This window comes from Gymnoscopelus microlampas (genome assembly GCF_963454915.1).
Source record: "Gymnoscopelus microlampas genome assembly, chromosome: 9".
NCBI classification, from domain to species: domain Eukaryota; kingdom Metazoa; phylum Chordata; class Actinopteri; order Myctophiformes; family Myctophidae; genus Gymnoscopelus; species Gymnoscopelus microlampas.
In genome coordinates, this window is record NC_139946.1 from 12,396,304 (window position 1) to 12,416,288 (window position 19,985).

Below are 19,985 nucleotides of genomic sequence, written 5' to 3' on the forward strand. Positions count from 1 at the left end.
AAGCGGGCAGACATTTAGGGAAATGCTCACAATGGTCCCTCGGGAATGGATGGCTGATGTCCTCCTCCCCCGGTCAAGAACAGCCACACTGCAAGTTTGCGTGAATGTTGTTTGTACTTTGTCCATTCACCCAGAGACACTGCAAGTTAACTGTTAATCTGAATGAGGATGCAGTGATTGGATGGAGCCGTTCATTCATTTTAAACACGGGCTCAGTAGATTACAGAGTTGCGTAGTTTACGGTTCAACCCATTAAGACCTGGAACGCATCTGTGTCACTTTTTCAAAAATAGCAGATATACAAGCTCACAGCGCGGCACCGAGTGCCGCGCTATGAGCTTGCAGATCTGCCATTTTTGAAAAATCGTATAAATGCATGCAAATCTTTGAATATATATATTCTTTAAAAGAACATTTTTAACTCAAATATTTGCTTCTGGAGGTCTCTGGAACAAAATATTTTGAGATGGGGGTCGGCAGCCAAATACATAATTTTGGGGGTCCTTGACATGAAAAAGTTTGAGAACCACCGATATAGAAACATACGTTTTTCAGAATATGGTTGGGATTTAGAAGACATTTGTAGAATCGGCTTCAGGTCTTAATGCTTTAACAAAGTAGCAAAGTGGCTCCGACCGTAAGAGTCAGTGCTATCAATACACATTAAAAGAAAAAAGGTATAGCAGGTTACATTAAAACTTTACCTCACTCTAGAGACCCCTATCCCATACTGTATGCCAGTGGTTCCCAAACGTTTTAGCTCGAGAAATATGTCTCCCCGGGACCCAAACTAGTGAAAATAGTTAGAACCTGCTCAAGGAACCCAGAGGGTCCCTGGACCCTCCTTTTGAGAACCATTTAAGCTGTGCTCTTACTTGACTTTTTGCAGGAGCGGCAAGAGGACACTTCACAGTTCTCTAGACATTAAAACTGGGACCCCACAAGACCCCCCCACCCCCGATGTGGTACAATTTCACCATGAGAGCATCCTCACCTTCACAATAAATGTGTTATATGACAACACTTCAGCACAAGACAGCAAACGGGTGTAAAAGGTGTGTGTGTGTGTGTGTGTGTGTGTGTGTGTGTGTGTGTGTGTGTGTGTGTGTGTGTGTGTGTGTGTGTGTGTGTGTGTGTGTGTGTGTGTGTGTGTGTGTGTGTGTGTGTGTGTGTGTGTGTGTGTGTGTGTGTGCGCGCGCTGCAGCCAAGATCACAGGTTATGATCTTCCATCTCTGGCTGGAATCTACTACACCAGGCTGCAAAAGGAGAAATTCAGATTTTAAAAGAGCCCTCTACCTGGCTAACCATCTGTTTTAGTCGAGGCAATTTATTTAAAAACACATTTAAAAAGAAAATTGTACCACAGTGCTGTACAATGCCAACAAGTCATATTAGTAAAACGTCAACTAAATGGATTAAAGATGCAATAAATAGAAATGCATTAAAATACAAAATAAACCTCCCTTATTTTATAAGCTGTAGATGCTCTAGGCTAGGGACAAGGACATCCAGATTTACAATGTTAGTACATATCCAGAATCACCTTAACACGTGTATACTATGTATGATAATGTAGTCATTTGATGCTACAATTACTATCCATAGTATGCAAACACATTTTATAATATCTTGTTCCATTTAAATGTTATGGTTTTACGCACTTACCTTGTGTCTTGTGTGTTTATGTTCTAAGGACTTAGTTGTTTAGTTTCAACAAATCAAATTCCAATCAACATTGTTGGGAATATCAAGGTATTTTAACGTAGCATGGAAGAAAGAAAACAAATCACTGCTGTTGACATACAGATTCATTTTAATAAGTAAAACAATCAATTTATTAATTTCAGCAATCAGCCTGCTGATATTGAATAGGGACTTCATTTCAATTGGAAACATAATTACCAAGCTTTGAGAAATAAGCGTAATACATACAAAATCACTCTTCCTCAAAACCCAGTGCAAAACAAATTCAATTTACACAATATTTCAGTTTTAATTTACAATTGTCACCAATTTTGTCCATGGGAGTTGGTACTACGAGGCAGCATGTGTGGTAAAACTGACACTTTTAAAAAATATCTATGGACTGAGGTTGAAGCAGAAACAAGCCATTGACAAAAAAACAGCAATGTTTCACAACATCAGTAAGCACCGACCGTACAATGACGACTAGTGTTGAAAACAGTTAACAGTTACACAATACAAGTCATTTCTTCGTCACTGTGCTCATCTCCATCACATTTGCTTTCATTCTCAACCGATAAAAAAAAAAAAAGGGGCCACATGATTGCTTAGAGTTAAATAGCTAAGTAGACTAGATTTGGAGAGAACTAAAACAGAAGTGTAATCCCTCCAAAAAAAATAACATGGCTCCTCTTTGGTCAACAACACTGAACATGAATGGTCTGATGACATAAGTTATAACACGCAAATGAAAATATTTGAGAACACGATAAAATGTCAGTTGAGCAGTCCTCTCCGATAGATTCACAGAAGTTTCCGGGAAATGCAAATTTGCCCCTCTGTCAGCTTTAACTACTGTATGCAATTTATTTAAGTCTGTTCCAGTCAGCCTTAAGCTGAGGAGTGAGCTCTACTCACACTGGGACTCCTCTTGTGAATTATACGTGTATTGTTCTACTAGGAAAATGTCAACGTATGCTGAACTATTCATGGAGTGCATTGTAAAATTCAAGCACGAGACATACAGATGGGTGAAAAATTAAATAAGAAATCGGAATAAATAGGTCAAGAAACATATGGAATGCAACCGCTTCCGTACATGTATGTGTACCACATGATACAATCAAGCATCCCATCATGCACGGTGGCATGTATTAAATTGCTGAGTAGGTTCAGTTGACCTTGATTTTAAGGATCAAGATGGCAAGAAAAAAAAACATCTAAGTCACTATGAAAGAGGGCTAATCATTGGGGCAGGAGCTTCAGTAACAGGCTGCCAAACTGGCTAGTGTTTCAATAGGATTTCAATCTATGGGTAAGACATCAGTAAATTATGGTCAGAAATTGTGGTAAAATGCACACATTCAATGACTGTGATGCTCATGTATTAGTGCGATATGCAAAGAAAACATCTAAACAGCAACTATTTCTCAGGTGAGTGAGAACGTCGATGCAGACATGATCAGAATGTGTCAGCAAGAAAAGTCTGCCTGTCAACAACAACATCGAGAGGGATGTTATAGTAGGGTTGCTGTGCATATAACCCCTCATTAAAAAGGATTAGTGCACATTAGACCATAGGCACTGGTCTACAGAGACGGGCAAAAATAGTGGAATGAGTCACCCTTCACTATATTCTCCTCAAGTGGGCGAGTGCACGTGTGGCGTACACCATGAGAGCTGTACAGACCCTTTCAGTGAAGCTAGCTCTGTTAAGTAGTGGGGGGGGGGTTCTTTTTCAGGCATGGTTTGGGTCCACTTGTATGAAAAGAGGTAGGATACGCACCTTCCCACAATTCTTGATACAACCGGTGCTGGACCAAAAATTCTAAATAAATAAAGAAATCCTATGATGAAATGTTTTTATCCTGATGATGGGAATGGTCTCTTCCATGATGACAGTCCCCGTCCACAGGGTACAAAGGGGTCACTGAATGAATGATTTTTTTAAAGAGTAGTGAGTCACCAGCTGTCAACCCAATTGAACACCTATGGGAGATTTCGGGCCGAGGTGTTAAGACAGCACTTTGCACCACCGTAATCAAAACACCAAATAAGGGGAATATCGTTTGCTGGAATGGCGTTCCATCCGTCCAGTAGAGTTCCAGAGACTTGTACAATCTATGCCATGGCGCACTGATGCCATTCGGGTGGCTTGTCGTGGCCGAAACACCTTACTAAGACACTTGGTTGTTTTTTACTTTAATTTGTCACCCGTCTGTATGTAAATCATACACATTCTTTCATTTCTCCAAAACCCAAAATGCACCCAAATGAACATGTTGAATGCATGTACAGAAGAATGTAGGGGTTTAACATGATTGTCATAAAAGATGCAAACCCATACAATGTTTTTTTCCATTTCTTTTTGTTTAGTAAAAAATACTTTTATCATTGAACACTGAATTCACATACTGTACACAACGCCTTTAGCTTTTTAGCCTTTTTTTAAATAGCCGATGTCTTCGTTTTTGATGTCCTACGAAACATTAAAAATCTTCTCTTTATTATCGATAGGGATTCAGAGTACCTTCGGTCCGAGTTGGTCGATGAGCGCTGGCATTACGGAGCTCCAGCCAGCCAAGGGTTTAGACGGGGGGGAGGGGTAAAACCAATCTTTAGGCTGCCCTGCATGGTGTAAATAATGGTCTTGTGGGGCGGGGGGCGGGGGGTGCAGGCTGGGGAATAAGTCACGGTTGGATTGGTGTGGGGATCCTACCATTCATGTTCCATTGTGAGCTGTTCGTGTTGGTTAACACTCCCGGACATCACAAAACCTGACAGGAGAGAAACAAAGGATGGTGTGGTTATGTCATCACAAAACCTGACAGGAGAAAAACTAAGGATGGTGTGGTTATGTCATTTAGATCAAACTCCACCTAAAAAATAGGGATGTCCGATATTATCGGCCTCCCGATATTATCGGCCGATATTAGCATAAAAATTGATATCGGGAAAATATCGGTATCGGTTTTTGAAAAATATATATATTTTTTTTTTTTTGCTTTATAAATAAGTTACAGGAGTTCTTACTGTATATGGTGTGTGTGATATGAAATTTGAGCTTACCCTAATCACAATAATCCCCGCATATATCGGTATCGGTTGATATCGGTATCGGTAATTAAGAGTTGGACAATATCGGTATATCGGTAAAAAAGCCAATATCGGACAACCCTACTAAAAAAAAAACATTACAATATCCGATTCTAATGTCATTTGCAAAACACGAGTGGGGATGGGACGATATGAAAATGACATGTCACGATTATTGTGGCAAAGATTTACAATATTATGGCGATAATCAAAATGTGCCACTTTTGTTAACCACTTGAACCCCCAGCATCCATATTCTGGGGGGAACGTTTGCCAAAAATAGCCGATCTACAACCTCACAATCCGTTGCAACGATGGTAGATCTGACATTTTTGGCGAATCGATTTGTGCGAGTGAAATACGAGCGTACCAAATGTGCTCTTTACAGGTCTTATAATCACGTTTTATCAAGTATACAAGGTTTAAGTGGTACTGAATTTGCAGCTCAACAAAAGCCAATTCATCCTAGAGTATGACAGAGGACAATTTCCAGATACATTTAAATCTCTGCGATACAATTATTGTGAGCGTTTTTTTATCACGATAAATTATATTTATCGTCCCATCCCCATACACGAGGACACAATCTTTTGCGGTAAATATATATCTGAGCATTTAAAAGTGTTCCAAAAACCAAAGAAGTAAAAAGATAAACATGATCTTAGCTTAGTATAAGATTTCAATATAATCTCAGGCACACAACATTGTTTATACAATTTTTAAATTGTATAAATGTCGCAATATTACATTTTAAATGTATACCATGGCTACAGCGAATACTTGATTCTGATTGGATGGAAGGCTTGTATTATTTTTACATAACTGCAGTGCTGCCAAAATAATGACTGTTTATAAATGAATACGCATAATACATACAACATACTAACAGTTTTAAGCTAACATTAGCTAAAACGTAGATTGAGCCAACCCAAAGTTTCTATTTAAAGCAGGGGTCTTCAACGTTTTCAGGCCAAGGACCCCCTAGCTGAGAGAGAGATGAAGCAGGGACCCCCTCTATATCGTATAAAATTGTGGTTCAGATTCAACATTTTTTTGTTTACGTGGTCTGCTCTTTTATCCCTCTACACCTATGCCTCTTTGCCAAAAATAGCCGATCTACAAGCTCACAACGCCTCGCAGCGCGAGGCGTTGTGAGCTTGTAGATCGGCTATTTTTGGCTAAACTTCTCCTCAGAAAAGGGATGCTAGGGTTCAAGTGGTTAAGGTAAAATAAAAAAATCCTATCACACAAAAGATTTGCCATACCCCCTGTAGTAACTCTGAGGACCCCCTGTTGAAGACCCCTGATTTAAAGAGCCCTACAAAACAATGCAACCGGGCCTTACCTGTGCTATACAGTCTCCATATCCTCACTACTGTTGCCCTCGTCCTTCAGAGCGTCTCCGCTCTCGTTGGCGGCCTCCTCGACGTGAGCCAGCATATCAGCCATCAGCGCCTCCTCTAGTCTCTTCCTCACGCTATAGACCAGTTCCTCCTGTTTCCTACACAATACATCAAACAGGAAACTGTTACAGTTGACAGTTTAGAATAGATATATCACACGTGTGTGTGTGTGTGTGTGTGTGATGGGGGGGGGGGTGAAGTGACAAGGAAGGTCAGACTGTAAGGTGTGAAACAGATATGCCATTATGAGGACATTGCTCAATCTGGCTGAAAATGTCTTTCTTTCTTGGTAGCACTGGTGCTCCCCCACTTCAAAAGGTTAGCATCACCTTCAAAATTTAAGGAGCGCTAACAATATATATGCACATACAAGCACATTTTTCTAGTTTTGTTTCCGTTCTTGATTTCTCCCATCACGTGCAGGCTGCCGCTGTCTGCCTATATCTGCCTGTCGCTGTCGGAATCTCTCTGCCAGAGCAGGGCTCTAGACCAGCCACCAAAATGAGTGTGCAACTTAACATTTCACCTGATTGCATTTGTAAGAGTGCAAGATGTAATGAGAGACCGGACCCTCCTTGCTGCATGTTCAGTGTGAGTGGTACTGGCATTTCATATGTTGATTGAATGCGATTAAATACACATTACTACAATCCTTTTAATCTTTGAACGAGTCATTTCGTTTAAAATAGAATCCCTCTCGCACACAAAACAAACATTTTGAATACAGCGCCTTACAGTCAGCTCAACATACTGAGTAAACTAGAGAATGTACAAAGGGATGTTCAACTGGGGGAAAATAAAGGTTGCGCAAGAATAATTAATTGCACTCGTACAAATGTTCCCAATTATATTTGGGGTTTGGAGCGGATGCAATTTCAGGAACATATGTGGCCAAAACAGTTGAAATTTCGAGTCCTTCTTGCCCCGGTTTCTGAGAATGACTTAAGGGGAATTTGTTTCCACGTTTCTTCAAATGTGTCCGTCTCGAACATGAACTGGAGACATGTGTGAAGAATGTGGCGCTGCGTGCTTACCTGATATCCTCGTCGGTGACGATGAAGGCCTTGCACAGGGGCTGTGCGGTGTTGAGCCACACCCCTGGGTTCTTCTCTACAGCAGCAGACAGCTGGCCAGTGATGGGGGCCGCGCTGGTGTGGAGGGCACTGGCGATGGCCGATAGGAGAGTCTTGTCTGTGCAGCCTGGACCGACCCCTGAGGTCACAGTTAGACGATTTGAGAGGTTGCGTGATATCTAAGGCTTAGTTCAAACTTCAGCCAAATATGATGTGTTTCTCAAATATTATCTTTAGGACTGACTGTCAAACAGTCTGCCCTGTTATTTGCAAGTGATCGGAACGGGTATTCAGACATCATTGACGCATCTGCATTGGTTGCTGTGGTAATGACGTAGGCATGAGCAATGCTTCACTTATACTGTCATACAACGGTGTTGCTTGTCAGAAATAGAAGATTTACAAGCACGATTACAGGTGCTTTGTGTGTGCTGCTGCTGTACTCGGAGCAGCCAGCTGTTTACATTGACATGCCTTGTACATGCTGCTAAATGATGTCTGACCTGCATATGATATTATATACATATATAAAAAACACTGATATGGCATAAGGGAAGAATGACATAAACAGGTAATGGTTTACCTTGCAAGCCTTTAGGTAGCTCCATAGTTTTTACCAGTTCCTCTGCAATGTCATACGCATTCAGACCACCGAGCTTCTTTTCCCAAAACAGCTGTAGACAGACAATAAAGTGTATTCCCTTTTAGTATCCAACAATTCATCTAATCGCTTCTGAAGCTGCACGATTACTGCGAAAGTGATATTCAAAAAAAAAAAATCTTAACCCATTAAGGCCTGAGGTTCCGATTCTACAAAATGTCTTCTAAATCCTAACAGTTCTTTGAAAAAAACGTATGTTGCTATGTCAGTGATTCTTAAACTTTTTCATGTCAAGGACCCCAAAATGTATATGTATTTGGCCGTGAACCCCCATCTCAAAATATTTTGTTCCAGGGACCCCCAGAAGCAAAAATTTGAGTTACAAAAATATCTATTCAAAGATTTGCGCAAATTTTCAAGATTTTTCAAAAATAGCAGATCTACAAGCTCATAGCGCAATGAGCTTGTAGATCTGCTATTTTTGAATAGCCCAAAGTATAAAATAATGCTTTTTTTTTTGCTCAAATCTAAAAATGACACAGATGCATTCCAGGTCTTAATGGGTTAATATTGTAAAATCACAAATCACAATTATAGGTAGTGATGTTTTTTTTTGTGGTGAAAAGACGGTAAACTTCTTCTTAATGCCTTTGTTGTTCACAATATTAATAGGATGAGGGTGATACCTGTCTGGGCTGATCCACTGCCTTCTGAGGATCCGTCTTGACTTTGTTACTGGGGTGGTTGGTAACCTTGGTAACAGGTTGCTTAAAGATGGACGCCGTTTGTCTGACTGGAAGCGACGTATTCAGGTCAGGCTTACCCTGTAAAAACATAATACACATGTGCACACACACACAGGAGGTGAGAGAGGGAGAGAGCGAGCGAGCCCAGTGCATCAGATGGTAGAGTGTTGATGTTGGTAAATCAGTTTACCACTCAGGTTTATTACTGGTGACAGCTACAACACTCATCACTGTGCCCTGTATGATAAGGTGGGTTGGTCTTCTCTGACTGAGAGGCGCAATAATCATTGGCACCTCTTTATTTATAAAGCCCTGGGTGGAAAATGATATATCTTCCATGCTACGTCAGAAACCTAGTCACATTCTAACTCGCTCCAGCGATTGGCTAGTCCTTCTGGTTCCTTTTGCCAGTTCGGAACTGGGAAAGCCAGCTTTCAGCTTAGGTGCACCTGAGTCTTGGAACCTCTTGCAATAAGAGCTTAAATTGAATACCCTCGCATCTATTGGCCATTTTAGGAATTTATATAATAACCGTGCATTACCTGTATGCGAAAGTTTGAACTGATTGCTGTTAACATGCAACTGTTTGTGTCAACTTAATTGTTTTTTCTGGTTGTTGTTCTTTTGTTATTTCTCCCACAATGATCTCTCCGAGAATCTTAAATAAAGGTTGAATGAATGAGAAAATGTTGGTACAAACTAAGTGTATGCACCAGCATATGCCAAGGATATGCACGCCTGTATGTACATTACAATGTACAGCTGATATAGACAGAAGAATGCTTCTGTCATAGTCGCTGACATTTTGTCAAATATCCCAGACACAGTTAATCACACCGTTTGGGTCTATGACTATGTCACTAGTAAGCAGAGGAACGTGGACTGACCTCAAGACATTCCATCAAGTCTGAGGCCAGAGAGGATAATATAGTAAGGAATGTTCAGGACACATAACCGTAGATTTAGGTAGACTTTCATTTTAGGTGAATACTACTCGGACCTTTCAATCTGCTCTGGGAATATGACTGTTCAGCTTATTCAGATGACAATACTGCACTGATGCTGTATATGTAATGACAATGGTATTGAACTGTTGATAATGTTTTTTATCTTGGTCTTTGGGGGTCTGCTTTCATCGCCGTGTTCAACACAATTTACGTGACAATACTGGACTGATACTTAGTTTTTTCACAGATACTGCACATCTTTCATAATTTATATATATATATATATATATATATATATATATATATATATATATATATCATCATCTTGTTGCTACCCCTTCATCTTCTTGCTACCCTTAGCTCCATCTCCTTTTTTCTGTATCTGCCTTGTTTATAACTGCTTTACTACCTTTGACAACTGAAATTTCCCTGTGGGATCAATACAAGTCTGTCTATCCATCGATATATGTTTGATAGACACAAATGCCATGTGCTATATCAGGGGTCTTTTTTTTTAAAGGCCGTCCTGACCTCTACCAATAACTGGATAGCTTGCAGCAGGGAGCTTTCATCTCACCTTGTTCTGGTTGTTGTTGTCGTAGCGCAATCTTTGTCGATTCTTGTTCAGTTTACTCATCAGCATCTTCCCTGTACGGAAATCAAAGGAGCTGAGGTCCATCTGGTTACCGAGGTAACGGGCCAGTTGAGGTTTACTCCGGAACTTCTTCCCAGAGGGGCTAGGAGGAGGAGAGAGAGAAATGACACAACACTGAATACGTCCGTCTGTAAAAAGTCAACCACGGATGACATACAGCAGCGATTCCCAATCTGTGTCACCAGGGACCACTGGTGGACCGTGGGTGAGGATATTGCAAGTGGGCCCCCAAATAGTTGGCCAAACGGAAAACACACAAGAATATTTTTTTTAATGACAATATAACATTAACCACCCATTAAGACCTGAAGCCGATTCTACAAATGTCTTCTAAATCCCAACAGTATTGTGAAAAAATGTATGTTTCTATATCAGTGGTGCTAAAACTTTTTTATGTCAAGGACCCCCAAAAGTATATGATTTGGCCTCCGACCCCCATCTCAAAATATTTTGTTCCAGGGACCCAAAGAAGCAAATATTTGAGTTAAAAATGTTTGCTTTAAATTAAAACTATATATATTCAAATATTTGAACACATTTTCAAAAATAGCAGATCTACAAGCTCGCTATGAGCTTGTATATCTGCTATTTCTGAATAGCCAAAGTGTAAAATAATGTTTTTTTAGCTCAAATCAAAAAGTGACACAGATGCGTTCCAGGTCTTAATGGGTTAGTACTTTTTTTTCTTTAAAACCTTGAGAAATTAGATTTATTGTGATACCGATAAATAGGACCTAGAAGTATACACTACGTTAGTTCCACAAAATCTAATTGATTGAACATTAAAATAAGCATGCTCTGAAATTGCATGCGGCCCACCCATCCGACCACTTAACACCCTGTTAGGTGGTCAGTCAGATGGGTGGGCCGCAAACACTTTCAAGGGGGCCCTGGTCACACAGAGAAGGGTTGGGAACCGCTGCCATCATACAGCCAAAATAAGAGACCTGCACACAAACACAGACAGGCCACACGTCAAAATGGTACAAAACACTGCAGACAGAAGTAGAGAACCGTGACATGCAACAAGTCAAAAGCAAATTATGAACAGCACCACATCATCCATGTCGCAATGAGTTCATGAATCACATCGTTTTTGTGACCACAGTGAGTGAAACGGATGCTGATGACTGTGCTACCTAAAGGACTGTAGGCCCGTTAACAGTGTTGATTTCGTCGACTAAAACTATGACGAAAAATGTTCGTCGACTACCTTTTTTCACTGACGAAAACTAAATAAAAACTAAATAAAAGCTAATCTACGACGACTAAAACTGAGACTAAATATATTGACAATTTCGTCAACAAATAAAAACTAGACTAAAATGTTAGTGAGGGACTAGGGGAGAAGAGATCCAGTAGAACTAGAAGACAAGTCATTTTGTGTTTGGTTGCGCTCAGGTGTTGCGCTCAGATCTACAAGCTCACAACGCGTCGCGCTGCGATGCGTTGTGAGCTTGTAGATCGGCTATTTCAGCCGTTACGTAATCAGCCATTACGACACCATCAAGGCACCGCCACAATACATTTTAGCCGTCTAAATCAACTGTAGATTTAGTCGACTATAATCTTATGACATTTAGTCGACTTAAAGGACAACTTTGTTTTTTTGCAACTTTATTTACTTTAATTACAAGCTAAAACATAAATCTTGGTTGTAAAAAACTAAAGTTGTCCTTTAAACTAGACTAAAACTTAAACATTTCGGATGACTAAAATATGACTAAAACTAAATGGAACTTTATTCAAAAAGACTATGACTAAAACTAAATCAAAATTTGCTGTCAAAATCAACACTGCCCGTTAACATCACATTCAAAACAAGAGTGTTACTTTTTCTTACAAATTCAACAATATTATATTCATGGGTGTAAAAAAATGATAACAATTAGATACAGAATGGAACAATGTTGGTAACCGTGAGTAAACAATTCTGTTTAAACACAAAATGTTTCGGGGTGGAAACATTGTGACTTCACTTTTTTAAGGAGCCACCACTCTGCAATGAGTAGAAAACAAACAACTGCTGCGACGACGTGCTAGTAATTCATGCACATGTAAACTTACATCACACAGCACAGTAAACAGTAAACACCAGTATAGGATGGTACAGTAGCCTACCACAAACTATACAAACGACCCGCCTGAGCCTCCCCCCTCTCTCCTCGCCTCTGTTCCTCATCTTGTTCTTCTCCTCTGCTATAATGGAAACAAATCTGACGTTGTTGGTTCACTTATAATAATGAATTTGTACGATTACATTCGGACCAGACACTAAGATTACATTAGGACCAGAGACTAAGATTACATTAGGACCAGAGACTAGGACCAGAGACTAAGATTACATTAGGACCAGAGACTAAGATTACATTAGGACCAGAGAGACTAAGATTACATTAGGACCAGAGACTAAGATTACATTAGGACCAGAGAGTAAGATTACATTAGGACCAGAGAGTAAGATTACATTAGGACCAGAGAGTAAGATTACATGAGGACGAGAGAGTAAGATTACATTAGGACCAGAGAGACTAAGATTACATTAGGACCAGAGACTAAGATTACATTAGGACCAGATTACATTAGGACCAGAGACTAAGATTACATTAGGACCAGAGACTCAAGGCTTTGCAAGGCCTCTACACAGGTTTGGACTAACGTTAGTACTAACTTAAGTACATCTAAGTAATTTAGATGGCAGTAGTTGCTATTTCTACAGTAAACTCCTGTGTTAAATGTATCCATTCGTAACTGCGAGAGTGTAACAAATGTAACCGAATGGACCCGTCACTAAGAGTTACATTGTACTACTAGGCTACATGATGGCTGGGGTGGGACAAGCTCCTTATCCCAACCAGTGTTGTTGCCAGGTTTTACGAGAGAAACAAGCAACCAGGTCTAGGCAAACAAAGCCCAAAAGAAGCAACTAGGCCACATGAGCATCGCATCGTGAGCTTGTAGATCTGCTATTTTCAATCAAATCTTGAAAGAAAAGCAAAACAATTTGAATATTTTTTTAATCATTTTAACAACGCAACTCTGTTAAGGGAGTCCCTGGCACATAATATTTTAGATGGGGGGTCTGCGGACAAAGACATTAATTTGGGTCCTTGACATGAAATATTTTAGAACCACTGGTTTAAACAACATTAGTTACCAAGCCCAAATAAGTAACTACACTTTAGAAACAAGCCACAACTACCAATATTTTCAAGCAAATTTACAGAAAAACAAGTCGCTTATAATAAGCAGACATGGCAACGCTGATCCCAACATTATTGTGAAAGCTGGCCTAGTTCAAACAGACGCCCTGTTTCCAAAACTTTGTCTCGTTTCTACTTGTTTTGCCTCCCAACACGGAGCCTCGTGGCTTCACTTTATGAATGAAGTAACAACCTCATGTTTTCATTCAGTACCTAAAATAATACACGTCGCTTTTTCCAGCGGACAAACCCGACTTTCTGGTCACTTCTTCCATTTTCCAGCCCTTGGGGAGAGCAGTGCAATCCCACCTTTTCTTCTCCATTTTTTAACCACGACGCGAGTTTTAGCCTATAAGTCCACTTTAAAAAGTAAAAAAGCTATTATAAGCAAGTGAAAACGCTCTTTTTGTTTGGTTTTCACACCATTACAAGGCTACACATTTACACGCGCTTGTCTTGTAATGGGATCTCGCTGCCCGACGGCATCACCGCCAGTGTTGCCAGGTTTTGTGAGAGAAATAAGCGACCAGCCCAAAAGAAGCAACTAGGATACATGAGCACTTTAAACCTATTATATACATCATCAGCTATTTGAAAATAGCCAATCTACAAGCTGGACGCGTTGTGAGCGTGTAGATCTGGTATTTAGAAAAGAAAAAACTCTTAATAAAATGTCGAATATTTGGAATATGTCTTATATTGTACATTCTAACAACACAAATGCTCCCTGTGGCACAACACACTTTCATGAAAATATTTGAGAACCACTGGTTTAAATATGATTAAAACATTTTGGAAGCACACTTCAGAAACAAGCCCCGAAAACCTGCAACCCAAAACTGCCAATATTTACAAGCAACTTTATAGAAAAAGAAGCCCAAAGCGGCTTATAATAAGCCGACATGGCAACGCTGATCATCACATCTCTTTGTCGTCAGGCAGATCGCTCCGCCGTGGACGTCGCGGCCGCATCACTACCTGCCTGTCTGTGTCTGAGTCCCCGGGACAACGAGGTTCTAGAGCCGCACATAAAACACAGCAGGACGGTGTAGCATGAGAATTGGTGGCCCGTCGAGTACCGTCGTGACTGTATGAAGGGTCGATTGCTTATTTAGACTTCCAAATGTTTAAATTATTATTTAAACCAGTGGTTCTCAAATATTTTCATGTCATGTACCCCTAAGTTGGCCGGCCCATCTGAAAATGTTTTGTGCCAGGAAGCCCCATACCAGATTTGTGTTGTTACAATGTTTCAAAAGTCTTCCAAATATTCCACATTTTACATCAAGATTTCTTGAAAATAGCAAATCTACAAGCTCACAACTGAGCTTGTAGATCTGCTATTTTCAAATAGCCGATGCATATAGGTTAAAAAGTGTTCATGTGTTGCTTATTTTGGGCTTGTTTTCATAGAACTGGTTGCTTATTTCTCTAGCAAAATCTGGCAACGCTGTGCTTTACCATTTCGGCAAAATGTCATGTGGCCTTTTAGTCAGTGGTCCCACCAACGTGTTTAAATGTAAATATTCTAGCGTGGAAAAAGATGAGTAAAATTAGCACATTTCCTGTAAAAGAAAAGAAAAGGTAAACCTGACATAACAATAAAATATGTCACTATTTTCAATAAGTGCCATCAGAATGTGTCATCTGTTTTCAACTGCAATACATAATCGAATATTAAGTCCAGACAAACATCATTTTTCTGGCAACTTGGCACCTATACTTTTGTATACGCTTTGTGAATAATGGAATTTGCCACAATTGCACACCGGCGACCCCTGGAGTCACAGAATGCGATAGGACACCGGTGTGTGTGAAACACCTGTACTACAGTAACATTAGCTTGCGATGAAACCAAAATTGATATGCTGTAAAAAATGTCTTTCAAATAGAAGACGCCACTGGCAAAACATGATAACCGTCACGACACGTGTGAAACACAACATTTGCAAGGGGACAAATGATTAAACGCCGGCAATAATGTGTCGCCGAATAGCTTTGCAATATTTGAAAGTTTCATGTAGGGCTACGTGAAATTGGAGAAGCGTTTCACGACAATGTACCCTTGTCATTCAGACTTGGGAGCCGGGTTTTTTTTTTATGAATGAACAAAGTAGGCCTTGTCGATCAAATGCAGACATTTTAAAGGGTGACATGCATTAAACTGAATCTTTGTACCCCATTTGGGAAAATATGCTGCAGAAAAACTATTAAACGCCATTTAATGCAACAAAAAAAACCGAAGAAATAGCCAAATGTGACATTGTGCATGATGTACCTTTTTTGCTTCGCTTTCAAGTTTCTTAAGCATCCATAACAAGGTCATTATTTCCACCGTGACGCTAACAGTAAATCCGTAACAAATCTGTTACAATCTGTTGTTAAGACATTTGCACAGCATTTTCTATTAGCAAATCCGAGACCACCAAACGCCTATACCTAATCGATGATCATACATACTCATCAAATGCATAATGAACACGACACATTACGCATTAAAAGCTTAAATAATCGAAATCATGGCGCGATCCATTGCATGATCCTTTAGATATACTTACTCGTTTTTATCCATCTTGAAGATACTATCTGGGTTTTCTCCCTTTCGCTGTTAAATCCCTTCTCCCCTCTCCTCTTTCAGTCCCCTCCCCCTTCGATGGGACAAATGCAAGACATTATCCACGCACAATTCGTAGCCTGATGATAAAATGGACAGATTTTCTCCCGGAAACGAGCTCATTATTTTTAGAGGAATAATTAATCCTTTTTTTTTTTAAATATGTAATTGTGGTGAATTATGCGACTGGAATGTCCATAATATAACCCATCACACAAGTCATTTATCATTAACCACTCAAACCCCATATGGGTAACTGGAGTCCCTCAGGGCACAATACAGTGTCTTTTCTGTTTTCTGTTGTTGTGGGGAAAGCTTTCACTGAAAATAGCCGTGTTGCGTCGCATTGTGAGCTTGTCAATCTGCTATTTTCAGCTAAAGCTTTCCCCACAAAACAGATGCTGTGGTTAAACACATTCCTCATACAGTACAGTTTAATTAAAATGACAATAAATCCTAGGTCTAGGCTGCAATGTCAGAAATGTTCACACATAAATATACCCCCAAAAAAAGGAACACAAAAGAAACAGACATGTTCATACCTTGTAGATTTTATTTCAGAAAATATAGCATTGAAATTGAACATATGGCAATGTTTAAAATACTCAGGAAGCCAAGATATTTGTTCACATTAAATAACAGAGAAAACAAAACAGCATTCATACATATTACAGTGACTAAAGTTACAATCAGCGGGCAAAACAAACTGGCATTTGAAGCGAACTTTGGTCATTTGTCCTCCTTGAACGGACCAAATGATAAACCTCGATAAGAGCCCCGTAGTGCAACTTCTTAATGAGCCCGCTTTGATTGGCAGATTGGTGGGCCAGGGCATCTCTCTTCAGCCAGCGTTGAGTAAGCTCTCATCCACAAATCCAGGTCCTGTAGACAGACACAGCCCCCTCAGGAGCAATAAATGAACATACATAGTCATTTGAAATACTTGTAAAGCAAATCCCTCCTCTCTTCTGGTTTGTGACTCTAGATGTACGCTACAAAGTCAGGAAACAATCAATCTGACACAAGTTAAGGGTGTTGAAGGAATAACAATAAAAGCAAAATGTTTAAAAATGGTTTCCTCCAGTGTTTTGAATGGATGGGTGCCCCTGTTAGCTGCGCAGGTCTTAAACAAGTACACAATACAGAGCTCCTAAGGATTGTGTGAATACTAGCACTGTATTCCAAAAAGCAAAAATAACAGAACTGAACATCTTCTGAATCAAATTTTCTTCCAGATAAGACAATCCAAAGTTTCTTATACACCTGGATAGAACCTTTCTGATAGGTGCCTTGGCGTTTGAGTGCGTGGGGATCTAATTTTAAATAAGACATTGTGCTTTTATGAGCGATCCAGTTTAGAGGACCTTGTATTGTGAATTGTACTTCCATGTCTTTTCTAAATAAAGTATTCAATCAATCAATCAATCAATCAATCAGTCAAGGATTATCTTCAGATGCCCGAAGGCCCATGACCCAAATTGTACGCCATTAAACTTAGTCTTTATTGGCAGTCTGGAGGGGTTTCAGATTATTTCTTCCAGATAGATGAAATGCCCCATATGATACACAAAATACTAGATGGTGGTTAAAACGAGCAGTTTTAACAACCAGGGTAATGGTGTATTTCAAGCATAAAGTTGAGAAACAAAAAACTCTACTTAAGGTAGGGTAAGTGATACAAAAGGTTTGTTGTTAAAAGGTTAAAGCACTACATTCTGACAGTAATCGTCACTATAGTGTGTTTGTTCAATAACAGGAGTCTCCCTGTCTCTCCAGCTCCAACATTTATCAGCTTCATTTTTATAGTGTTCCAGTTCCAATTTTGTATGCTCATTTCTTTGAGTCATCAATTCCAATTTCACTTGTTTAATCTGTATCCTGTCTGAGTTCTCTATCCTGATTGGATCAAATTGGTATCCCGACCTGAAAATGCATTTTCTGTTTAATAAAGAGCTGGAGAAACATGGAGACGCCCGTTACTGAACAAACACTTTATCGCAATGAGCACTATCAGAATACAGAGCTATTAAACACTTACACCAATATTAAAAATTCACTCACAATTCATCCTCTTGTGAGACTTTACTCATCGTCATCCTTGAACTTCCCTTTAATGTAGGGCACAAAGTCCAGGAAGAGCCTCCAGTCTGTAAAATGAACTAGTGCCACTCCACCGACGGTGCCCCAGCCAACCAGATTTGGTATCCTGAACAGAACACGAAAGAGAACAATGCGATTCATAAAATGGGTCAGAAATGTCACTATGAATTATTAGACCGCACAGTCGCTCTACAGGTTTGCGTAAAGAAACGTGATCATGAGGGCTGGCATGACATTCAAATCAAGAGATATTACAGAAAGACGAGAACAACCTGGTGCTCACAGGAGATAACTATAAAAGGTAACTATAGTTAGGCCTGTCACAATTACATAATCGCATAATCGAAATAATTTGAGATAGTCGCAATTATTTTTTGCATAATCGCTATGATCGTTTCCATGTTGAAAAATGTAAAAACAATTGCATAAATAGCAGATCTACAAGCTTACAACGCGTCACAAAGTGACGCGTTGTAAGCTTGTAGATCAGCTATTTCTGCTATCATTACATGTATAAAGTTATTGAATTTCAATAATGTCAATAATGTATCTCTGCATTATCTGTCATATCTGCCCTGTGCAATTTTTGATTACAAAGCCTAAAATGCAAACAGAAATACAATTTTAATTCTTAATGTTCAATCAATGCCAAACATACAATTAAATCGTTAAATCGCAATTATTTGAGTGACAATTAATCGTCAAACTTAAAATGTGTAATCGTGACAGCCTTAACTATAGTAACAGGTAACTATAGTAAAAAGTGTCAATGGTGCTCACGGATCAAAACATGTGAAAAAAAAACTACAGATGATCCGGGCACTCAGGACAGGAGTAAAAAGGAGGAACAGCCTTTATTTATTAAAAGGCAACTGCCAACATGTTTCGACCTCAGAAGGTCTTCATCAGGGAGAAAACACTTGACCTACATACTGCATACCTCCCTAATCCCTGAACTCATCACCCTTGCTTGGAATATATAGAACTTCATGGGTGGAGGTGAGGTTAGCTGCTCACAACTTGCATGGAGACATGCTAAACTTAATTACATATGTCATAGTATTAGCTATTAAGAATAGGTTGTGTATTTGCCTTCTGATAGGCTAAATACATGGGTTGTGGGACTAATTGCTTTATCCCTGATTGACCTGTACTGTGGGTGGAATAGGTTGTCGCCCATTCCTACCTGATAAGGCCTTGTTTGCCAAATAGTTTATATTGACAACAGTATTAGACGTAAGACAGCGTGCAGGTCGAGTTCTCTCTTCAGTAGATGTAGAGTAGTAGGTTGAAATGCTTATCAACTTATCACTACTGTGTGAACTTGCCATTGGTCACCTCCAGGAAGGTGATGTGAACTGAACAAGGTGCCACACGGCTGATACTGAGCCCAATAGTTTTAGAAGACTCAGTCTAACACTAATAAGCAGTGGTGTAAAGTAACATTGATTGATTGAATATGTTATTAGGCAGAAATGTAAATAACAGCACAAGTACAGTACTTAGTAAAACTTTGAGGTATTTTTTACTTTACTGGAGCATTTCCAATTTTCAGTACTTTTACTTCTAGTCCACTACATCTCAGAGCCAAATATTGTACTTTTACTCCTCTACAATTATTTAAAAAACTTTAGTTACTAGTTACTTTGTAGATGTTTATTATTATTACAAAACATACCAACCACTTAGGCCCTATATATAAGTATATCTAAATTGCAGTATTGATACTATTCCTTAAGTAAAACATCCGAGTACATTTTCCACCACTGCCCACAGCTGATACTGAGCCGAATATATTTTAGAAGGGTCAGTCAGTCCAACACTAGTAAGCATTCTCAAACATTTCATTTGCAACACACATGG

The 19,985-nt window shown here is 39.5% G+C and overlaps 1 protein-coding gene across 3 annotated transcripts; it reads right to left on the reverse strand.

Moving 5' to 3' along the window:
• Positions 1 to 1,791: 1,791 nt before the first annotated feature.
• On the reverse strand, positions 1,792 to 16,071 carry mbd3b (methyl-CpG binding domain protein 3b). 3 transcript variants are annotated; one of them, XM_084066490.1, is made up of 8 exons: positions 13,622 to 13,890; positions 12,327 to 12,404; positions 10,128 to 10,287; positions 8,544 to 8,681; positions 7,840 to 7,930; positions 7,218 to 7,395; positions 6,126 to 6,281; positions 1,792 to 4,461 (listed from the first exon to the last, which is right to left on the reverse strand). In XM_084066490.1, exons 1-7 carry the CDS (start codon positions 13,729 to 13,731, stop codon positions 6,131 to 6,133), a joined length of 906 nt encoding a protein of 301 aa, XP_083922616.1. In that variant the 5' UTR covers positions 13,732 to 13,890; the 3' UTR covers positions 1,792 to 4,461; positions 6,126 to 6,130. The 3 variants fall into 3 exon arrangements, with proteins under 3 accessions (XP_083922616.1, XP_083922618.1, XP_083922617.1); XM_084066492.1 differs by lacking the exons at positions 12,327 to 12,404; positions 13,622 to 13,890 and adding an exon at positions 15,967 to 16,071; XM_084066491.1 differs by lacking the exon at positions 12,327 to 12,404.
• Between the last annotated feature and the right edge of the window lie 3,914 nt (positions 16,072 to 19,985).

Bases quoted from the DNA above. Each gene is read 5' to 3' on its own strand.
- mbd3b (XM_084066490.1), bottom strand. From the start codon at position 13,731: ATGGAGAAGAAAAGGTGGGATTGCACTGCTCTCCCCAAGGGCTGGAAA. The intron at 8,682-10,127 runs GTGAGATGAAAG...ATGTTTTTACAG, and splicing joins ACAACAACAACCAGAACAAG to GGTAAGCCTGACCTGAATAC. The intron at 7,931-8,543 runs GTATCACCCTCA...GTCTGTCTACAG, and splicing joins CAGTGGATCAGCCCAGACAG to CTGTTTTGGGAAAAGAAGCT.